Source organism: Berghia stephanieae, chromosome 7 (genome assembly GCF_034508935.2).
Source record: "Berghia stephanieae isolate SIO BIC M18660-M18661 chromosome 7, UCSD_Bste_1.3, whole genome shotgun sequence".
In the NCBI taxonomy this organism is placed as follows: domain Eukaryota; kingdom Metazoa; phylum Mollusca; class Gastropoda; order Nudibranchia; family Aeolidiidae; genus Berghia; species Berghia stephanieae.
This window is the reverse complement of record NC_088366.1, coordinates 25,918,206-25,928,205: the sequence shown is the minus strand read 5'-3', so window position 1 is coordinate 25,928,205 and position 10,000 is coordinate 25,918,206. Positions and strand designations below refer to the sequence as shown.

At 37.6% G+C, this 10,000-nt stretch overlaps 1 protein-coding gene across 6 annotated transcripts in view; it reads right to left on the bottom strand.

Moving 5' to 3' along the window:
• LOC144976952 (uncharacterized) overlaps nt 1-10,000 on the bottom strand; it is a 111,822-nt gene that overhangs the window by 33,951 nt on the left and 67,871 nt on the right. For 4 of the 6 annotated variants that reach the window (XM_078921586.1, XM_078921590.1, XM_078921589.1 and 1 more), the window contains 2 exons: nt 9,299-9,403; nt 3,840-3,854 (listed from right to left, as the gene is read on the bottom strand). In XM_078921586.1, coding sequence (XP_078777712.1) covers nt 3,840-3,854; nt 9,299-9,403 — 120 coding nt within the window. The remainder of the gene's footprint in view (nt 1-3,839; nt 3,855-9,298; nt 9,404-10,000) is intronic. The other 2 variants (XM_078921591.1, XM_078921592.1) reach the window with 1 other exon arrangement.

The following is a 10,000-nucleotide window of genomic DNA, read 5'->3' as shown; positions in this document are numbered from 1 at the left end:
TCACGCTCTCGCCGGCCAGGCGGAGTTGTCGTACCAATAAGGTCGCGGGTTCAAACCCCATCACCGCCGCGAAAAATGTTTATTCTCTATTGTCTTCGGGCACTTTCCTACTCACTCATCTTTTGTTGCTTTTTGCCTTCCGCGTTTATGAGAAATTCTCACTAAACTGTATTAACCAGAATATAAACGTTCAAGGTTACACATAGTTTTGTGTGTTGGTCCGTTATACTTCCGGATGGCAATGTTATGCGCTTATTAGCCAAGCGCATACTATCTATATAGAAAATAATTAATTGCATTTCGAGTGAGTCCGATCTAACCGTGCAAGCGCATCGTGCTGAAAAACAATATTTTAAGCTTACATGAAAGCCCGACCCATCCCCTACAATTTTGGCGAACATAGACTATTTATAGATAGTTCGAAGATGACGTCACTCAGGTCTTTGTTATTGTTTTTTGCCATCCGCGTTTATGAGTAATGCTCACTGAACTGTATTAACCCGACTATAAACGTTCATGGATACAAACAGTTTTGTGTGTTGGTCCGTTATATATCCGGATGGCAATGTTATGAGCTTCCTAGCCAAGCGCATACTAACTATAGATAGAACGAAGTTGGCGTCACTCAGGTCTTTGTTATTTTTTATTTTTTTTTGCCATTCACGTTTATGAGTGATTCTCATTAAACTGTATTAACCAAACTGTTCAATGTTACACATAGTTTTGTGTGTTGTCTGTTATATTTCCAGATGGCAATGTTGTGAGTTTCTTAGCCAAGCGCACAGCACATATAGATAGAACGAATTTGACAGCGCTTATAGATAGAATGCGCTTGGCCAAGGAGTTCACAACATTGCCATCCGGAAGTAGAACGGACCAACACACAAACTCTGTGTAACCATGAACTTTTATAGTCTGGTTAATACAGTTTAGTGAGAACAACTCACAAACGCGGATGGCAAAAACAATAACAAAGGCCCGAGTGACGTCATCTGCATACTATCTATATCGTTGTTATTGTTTTAGCCAGCCAATTTTATGAGTAGTTGTCACTAAATTGTTTTAATCAGACTATAAATACCCATTTCGACGTACAGACTTTTTCGTACAAGGTCAGACGAACATTAGACCCTAGCCTGACACTGACCAAAAAATGACTTCAAAATGCCAGTTTTTTGCCACAAAAGAAAACAAATCGTGAGTTGTATTCATTAGCTCAAACAATGAACTGATTTGTTTCCTTGAGCTCTACTAACGACAACTCACTAGACGCTACACAAACCTAACAAATGACGTCAAACTGCCAGTCCTAGAGGGTTCTTGTGTCAGGCTATAGATAGAATGCGCTTGGCCAAGGAGTTCACAACATTGCCATCCGGAAGTATAACGGACCAACACACAAACTCTGTGTAACCATGAACTTTTATAGTCTGGTTAATACAGTTCAGTGAGAACAACTCACAAACGCGGATGGCAAAAACAATAACAAAGGCCTGAGTGACATCATCTGCATACTATCTATATCCTAACGATGGCTACGATTTGACTCGATGGATGTGGGTCACCGTGAATCGTCATAATAATAATATTATGTCGACGAGTGAAGTTCCGTTGATTAGACGTTCAGATCCGCGTCAGATTTGGGACAACACTCACACACACACACACGCACACACACACACACACACACACACACATACAGGTGGATACAAATAAATGAGTGAACTTCACTCACTCAAAAGAAAGAGACCCCCATCGCAGTTTGAAGTCAGAGGGACTTCGGTGAAAATTAATCACCTACGATGAACCGTCAACAGGAAGACAGGAAAAGAGCGGGCGGCTCCTGATATCGGGAGCTTGGGCGGACATCAGTCGGATGAGATTGAAATTCCTCGTTTACACGCTGTTTTCATGAGTTTAAGTCCATTATCCACAATTTCTGGAAATCCTTCCGACCATGTACGGAAAATATGTACGTCTAAATGGGCCATAAACATAGTTTTGTGTGTTGATACGGAATATCAAGCCGGCATCCTAGCGTAGCCATCATTAACATATAGATAGTATGCGCTTGGCTAAGAAGCTCATAACATTGCCATCCGGAAAGTATAACGGACCAACACACTAAACTGTGTGTATCCATGAACATTTATAGTCTGGTTAATACAGTTCAGTGAGCATTACTCATAAACGCGGATGGAAAAAAAAAAACAATAACAAAGACCTGAGTGACGTCATCTGCATACTATCTATAGTCTGACACTAAAACCTACTAAGACCCATAGTGTGACGTAATTTTTAGGTTTGTCTCATTGTCTAGTGAGTTGTAGTTAGTAGTGGTCAAGTAAACAAGTGATTCCATTAGTTGAACTGTTGAATACAACTCACAATTTGTTTTCTTTTGTGGCCAAAGACTTGTTTGTTTTTTTTTACGTCATTTGGGGGTTAGTATCAGGCCATGAGTTTACGAAGGCCACGATCCTTGTGTTGGGCTATAGATAATATGAAGTTGACGTCACTCAGGTCTTTGTTATTGCTTTTTGCCATCCGAGTTTATGAGAAATTCTCACTAAACTGTATTAACCAGACTATAAACATTCAAGGTTACACACAGTTTTGTATGTTGGTCCGTTATCCTTCCGGATGGCAATGTTGTGAGCTTCTTAGCCAAGCGCATATTATTTGAGACCGGGCTCCTCACTTACATTTTCTCACCTTTCTTAGATATAAAACGAGTACCTGGTCGTTAACAGGGTTGTCTCTGTCGTAAGATATTGTAATATTATTGTAATATAATATATTGTAATATCGCCTTAAAGGCGCCATGTCTCCTTAAACATGATACGTGTTGCTGTTGGTCAGGCACTCAAGGACCCTTTGTTAAGCACTTTGGGCATGTTTAGTGGCTTTTGAACTATATAAAAGCTCAAGTAGTTTTTTTTTTTTTCAATATTGTCCAAATATAATACCTGTATGAGTGCAACGAGTTGACATAAAGAAGCTTATATATCATTGATACCTCTATCTCTCTCCCCCCCCTCTCTCTCTCTCTCTCTCTCTCTTTCTTTCTCTCTCTCTCTCTCCGTTACTTTTTTGCTCTGGGTGGGGTTCCTGACCTCCCATATTGGTCATATTGTGTCTTCTATCCCCTTTATCTGTTTTTCAACATGCTTTCTGTCTTTGTTTTGGAATGAGATTGGCCCTAGCTGGGAGGGGAACAGTCAAATGCATTGTTATTGTTATGGGAGATGATATTTTTTTCCTTGTAAATCATCTCTCTGTAATGTGTTATTCTATTTGCTATTTTGAATATATAATGTAAACATTTGAGTATATTCTTCTTTGTTGGATTTTTTGCTTGTGTCCGGATGAGACTTTTAGGTGATCTCAAACTAAGCAAATTGGTGGTGTTCTCATGGAATCTACCTCTGATCCCTAGTTGTTCCCAGTTCCCCTTTGTCTTACGTTTTATTGGGTGATTTAATTGTAATTCTAGAACTTTCTACTATCCCATTTTCTTCCTTTTTACTGGCGCTGATATAACCTAAATGTGTGCAAGCCCGTAAAACCCTTAAAAACAAAAACAAAAAACAACTCTCTTGCTCTGTCTATCTATCCCCTTACTACCTGCTTCTGTCTGTCTATATGTCGTCTTTTTATTTTCCCTCCTCTTCTCTAAACTAATTTTTTGCCTCTCGTCCTTATGTCTTCTTCTACCTCCACCTACTCCTTCCCCCTCCTTCTCAAACTCTTCATTCTTCTCTTTTTTTTTTACCTTTAAAAATCTTAACCAACAGTTGAATTCTTGTTGTAAACCATAAAATGTAAAGAGTACTTACCATCCACCATATCATCTGAAAATATATTTGAAAAAAATAAATCTATCATTAGTCTATATTAGAATGAAACAGTTAACTTGAATTTACAATAAGTGTTTCTGTTACCAGAAAGGACAGAATAACAACGTTTACGACTACTATTATCAACTTTGCTTCTGTTGCATTACTTCAGCGCCATCAACGAATACTATCATTTCTACTAGATACATATTCACCCCAACTACTTCAATTCGTACAGTCGTATAACGTATTATAACGCACTATTTCTTCCATTGCGTTGCAATACGAGATGAGATCAGGCTCTAGCGCGGGAAAACCGGTCATTAAATTGAAGGGAAGGCTGTGTTCAAGTGATTTCTCGAAAGGATTACCTTAATATTGATATTGTAATAGTTTGTTCTGTTCGTAGAATTAATGATTTTGACATGGGTTAGAAAACGACTGAAGAAATTAAAGGAACAGTTTATATTGAGCATTCCTTGGTCTATAGGTGTGTTGTTATAATTAGTTACGACTATGTTTTCGGTTTCTAGTCTAGACGTCTAATTGGAGAGGTATCATTGCCTCCGAGCAGTCTCTCTGATCAAAATTCCAAAATCAGTTTTGGTATAGACGGTTGCTATGTCCGGGAGTTAACATCGCCTCTGAGCAGTCTCTGATCAAAATTCTATAACAATTTGGTTTGGTTGGTTGCGACCAAGGTCGTATACTTATAGTTGGGGAGTTAACGTTACCAAGTTAGCGAGAGCACTCGTCAAGTTATACGAACGATCACGCTGATGTACTCGTTTGATCCAAAAGAGTTTAAAACACAAATTTCGTTGTTAGATTGCAAGTCCAGCCTTACTAATTAATTCATGAGCGTTTGGACAATGACGTAGCCATTACATACAAAACATCGTGGTCCAAGCCACGTGGCTTTGCTGTTACACAACCACTCGTCACTTTCGGTCAACCGTATCCTTTGAAGGTATGCCGCATTAATGAATGCTCTCAAAGATATGCAACATCGGTAATACCGAGATCTCGTTCATGGCGTCGAGATGTGATGTAAGAAGGCTACATCCGGGTATATTTTTTTCTCGTTCTCTACGATGGGAACCTCGATGGGAACGATTTCGTTAAGACTCCATTGCCCCTGAGCAGCCTCTCTGATCGGACTCGACAGAAAATGGAGGGTTCCTCTAGTGAAAAACTAGATCTTAGAGTAGAAATAAATCAAGGTAGCCTAGATGATGACCTGGTGTACAAGGGACGGATTAAAAGAAATAAAACAAGAAAACTAATCTGGATCCAGATTTTTTTTAAATGTAGAAGTAGGGAAGCTGGAAGAAGTGTGCTCCCAGTTAATGGTATCTCTTGAATCCACTTTATCGATGTTCAAAAAGGAAAAATGCTGAAGAATCTTCGGAAGAAGAAGAAGAAATGGAGAAGGAAGTATGGAACAGAGTGACGAAAAAGAGAAAGAAAGAATAAATTGATGATTCAGATTCAGGTGAAATCAGTAGCCTTACCGGTGATTAGATGCCAACCTGCTTAACAATTTAGAGATGTCGGAATTATCAGAAGAGAAAGAAGAAGAAGAGGAAATAGACTGTGACTTAGGACCCCTCAAGGAGCTGTTCGGAAGAAAGAGTGTGAATGGTCCTGAAATTAATTCAAAAATAGCAACGCAGTGAATTTGTCACCTTGCAAGGTAGTGGACAACAACAAAGTTAATAAGTTGTATGCACAAGTAAATAGACCTAAGAATTGCACTAATTTGGTAGTTCCTAAGACCAAATAGATAATTTGAAAATCGAGAAGCTTAGGTAAAAAATAAAGGGATGTGAAATTGCAAAATCCCAGGGATTGGTTACTAAGACATTGTGTAGGGTTGTTGAACTGTGGGATGGCATTCAAAATCTTAAGAAGAAAAAGGATGTAAATCTGAATGATCTTGAAGTGAAGGCAAAAGATGCTCTCATACTTGATCGTAATCACCGGAGACTGGATAGCTTGTATAAAGGTCCACAAGAGGACTACGCAGCTTTGTTTTAAAAACCATTTGTGGCCAATCCAGACAATCCCAAATCTACGGAACTGTCATTTGGATCCAAACTTGGTAAACAAATTAAAGAATCGAAAGATGAGGCCAAAACCCATCATAAACTGGGAAAAGGGAAAGCCGGACCGGTAAGGCCAAACGGATCCGATGCAAGACAACCGGACAAAGGAGAGAAAAGCGGACAAAGTTGGAAACTAACATTGGACACCTCAAAATCGAAAGAGGAAAAGTTGGCAGTGACGGAAGTTCAACCAGTGGTAACTGACTCCAATGTAAGTAAGAAATTTAAACACTCCAGAAAATGTTAAATCAGGGAAGATTAAATCATGGAATGTGGGAAACTAACCCTAACGATATGGAAACTTTAAATCAGATAAAAGGAATTACAGTCAGTTTTAAAGATCAATCATCCATTATTCAGAGAGAGTTCAAATTTTCTGTATGATAGCTTGATACCTAAGCCAATGGAATATAAAAATTGAGTTTGGATTTGTCTAAACTTTTGGTAATGGCTCTTGTAAACTGAACACTTAGCTTTGATAATCTCGTATTGCTGCGCAGTGGAAGAAATAGTGCGTTATAATTCACCATTAAACGATTTTATGAAGTTTAATGGAAATTTATGAAGCTACTTCTGAAGTAGTAATACGCCCTCCCATTATTTTGCTATGATATTGGAAATAGTGTTCTGTCTACAAATCGTTAAAAATTGACCGGTTTTCTAGCACTAGAGCCTGATCTCATCTCGTATCACTATTTAACGTCAGAAATAGCTTCATAATTTCCATTAAATTTCATAAAATCGTTTAATGGTGAATTATGACGCATAACGAATAACTGAAATGACAATATGGGAATATGAAATATTAGAAAAGAACAGTAAAGAAAATGAAACTATCTAGATAGACCAACGAAAGTGCAGCTCTGTGCAGGAACTCTGAAAAGTTATCAGATCATTGTAAATTTATAAGAGCTGGTCTCATACTTTAAACAAGACATTTAACTCTTAGTTTGACCGAAGGGCTAGAGCTCAGGTGGTCGCTGGTTCGGATAAGTAAGTAAGTAGCTCTTAGTTTGGCATCTAAAATAAATACATAATGTGAATTCCATAGGCCCAAAGTAAATCCTTGTCGTTGAAATAATATACACTTTTGCTTATTGGAATTCTGGACGTGTTCCCAACCGCTGCACGAGCATTTAAATGATACTTCTTTTTAAAGATTCTGATTTTAGTGAAATTTAACGATTTATAATCTGACGTCACAAATTATTATTTTAAACGTGACATCATTACGCGTTGCTGGCAAGCTCACGCAATAGTTGGGAACACGTCCAGAATCCCAAAAAGCAGGAGTCGGAAGAATCGTATATTATCTCATATCTACTACTTACTGAGACAAAGAGAAAATTGAATAAAAATCCGTATTTCAATAGTGATATAACATTTTTAAAAAGATTATTCATACGCAGACATTTTTGACACTTTGCGATTGTATAAGAAGACAAAACACGAGCTTCCCAAAATTCTTTCTTTAGAAATTCCAATTTTGTTTTCAACGAAAAACCTTCGACTTCGACCGATGTACACTTATTTGCAGGTCTGATAACCTGATTCCTTATGAGCTCATTGTTGTAATAGAAATCTCAATAAATGAGGCAAAATATTCTTCATTACAACAATGTTAAAATAGGGCCATAATTGGGTTCGGATGTCAGACCTGTATATTTCTACACGTTGACTTGAACGGATATGGAAATCGACGGACAATGAATTCTACATTGCATTCTCTCAATTTTCATCTCAGTGTTGTTAAATAAAATCGCATTCTTGATGTAATGTATTATTATCACTATTGAGATTTTAAAATTGCAATCAATCGCAAATACTCTTCAACAATCGTAACGTCACTTCCTTCCTTCCGCATGGTAACTTAGTAACACTGGCTCTAAACTATCGAAACAATGGCGGACGCCGTATGAAATATATCTCCGGCGAGTATAAAGGGTATCCAGAGGAAAAAACCCCATAAATTTGATCATGTTTTGACTTTTACACATTCTGATCACAAGGCATATGAAAAGTTCTAGCCAGCATGAAGAATAAAAAGTAATGATTTTCTTTGTTTAGAACCAAGATGGCCGCCGTTGCCGGGCGGCGTGACATCAGACTACTGAATCCAATTAACGTGTGAGGCTGGATGGTGTAGTGTGGCCAGTAAGTTGACATCATTCATTCTTCTACTGCTCTGGAAAACCCAGATTTAAAAAATGTGGCCAGAAAACTCGTCCTTCAAATATCGATCGATTTAAATGACCCTCAGCTTGGAAGAAAATTCTCAAACCTGGGACTTCGCGAAGGATGTTTGCCAGGATGAAAGTCATTTAAATCGATCGATATTTGAAGGACGAGTTACCTGGCCAAATTTTTAAATATGGGTTTTTTCCATATTACGGCAGTATTGTATCTTTAATTAATGCGGCCATATCACATTTAGTTTATAGGGAATGAGATTAGCGGAAGAGTAGCGTCCCTTGATTGGACGTCACCGGCGGAGAAGTTATTTGTAAACAAACCAACTACAAGCCAAGCCGCTCCAAATACAATATTTATTATTCATATTTCTGTACAAAAATGCATATCATAATCAACGTAGTTTTTTCCATTATGAAATGTTAACAAAATATGATGTAGACTATAAATTGAAAATAAAAGATGGTTTGTTTACAAATAACTTCTCCGCCGGTGACGTCCAATCAAGGGACGCTACTCTTCCGCTAATCTCATTCCCTATAGAATTTCTTGTCTCCTTTAAAATTACCAAACGTAAGTAAACCAACGTTTATCTTTGATTAAAACTCGTTAATACCCGCAGCAATCCAGGTTTTAATGATCATGGAATAAAAATCGTAATAAAAGACACTCGTTGATTATCTGCTATATATCATATCAACTCTTATGATTATAAATATCACAAAGACTTACTAACAGAGAGCATTTTTATAGAGATTAAAGAGGTAATCTTATAAGGCATTATGTTTAACAAAGTAAAAAGGTACTACGCCCATTTTGTTTAGAGCCCTTTCCATTCAGGTCGATAGATTATACATATTTTGCGTGTCGTGGGGAGATGGTGGCTCGGGTCCCCGCATTTGCTTCACCCGCAAAGAGACCGAGATGGATCTCCCTGTCGTCCCAGCAGTGATGGGATAGTTGAGTATGTTAGATCAGGTGGAAAATACTTTGAGATATACTTGCGTCCTATCCAAAGGGTAGCAAGCTATTGTTCTTGTCCAATTCACGCTATAGAAACAGGGATAAACTTCTATTCCATGGGCTTAATAGCTCTGAAGAGAGAACACATCTAGTAAACATTTCACTTAAATTTTATTTAAAAACCAATAAGGTTCTTACACATCACGTCACCAGGCATGGGTCCTGGCAGATCATCATTGTTATAGTTATAGTCATAGGTATGCTCTCCATAGTCATAGTTCGGAGTGTCAGAGAACAGAATTGCTGAAATAAGATAATAATAAAAAGTGCCATCCACTAAAATTACTTTATATTTTTGTCAGAAAATATATCCTTCAATTATCAACCTCTTAAAATGACCCTCTGAATCGTGTTTTGTTGATAAAGGGAAATCCTGAACGTCCACAATATCTGTCTTCCTTTAATAATTTGAGGCTTACATTTCAATACTTATCGTTATTTTTTCATTCGAACTTCAAGCAGCAACATTATCATTCTCTTCCATTATGGAATTAATTCTTCCTCAGGTTTTATAAGTTAAGGTTAAAATGCCGTTTTTAAGCAATATGCTCATCCAGAAATAATATCGTTTTGACACCGCGGGTCACAATTTATATTTTTTTAAAAATGAAATACAAAAAATTTGAAATTTAGGGTTTATTTGCTTTGAAATTGTATTGAACCAAGTCACTTAATAAAACACATAAACTTAAAAAACGAATATCATATTTTTATGTGGTCTAGTCGTGCGATACTCGCCTTCGGATTGGAATGCCCTTGGTTCGAGTCCCGGCGCATTAATTGAGTCCTTGGAATAGGTTCTTTACTCACATTCTCTCACCGTAGTCGGGTGTAAATTGA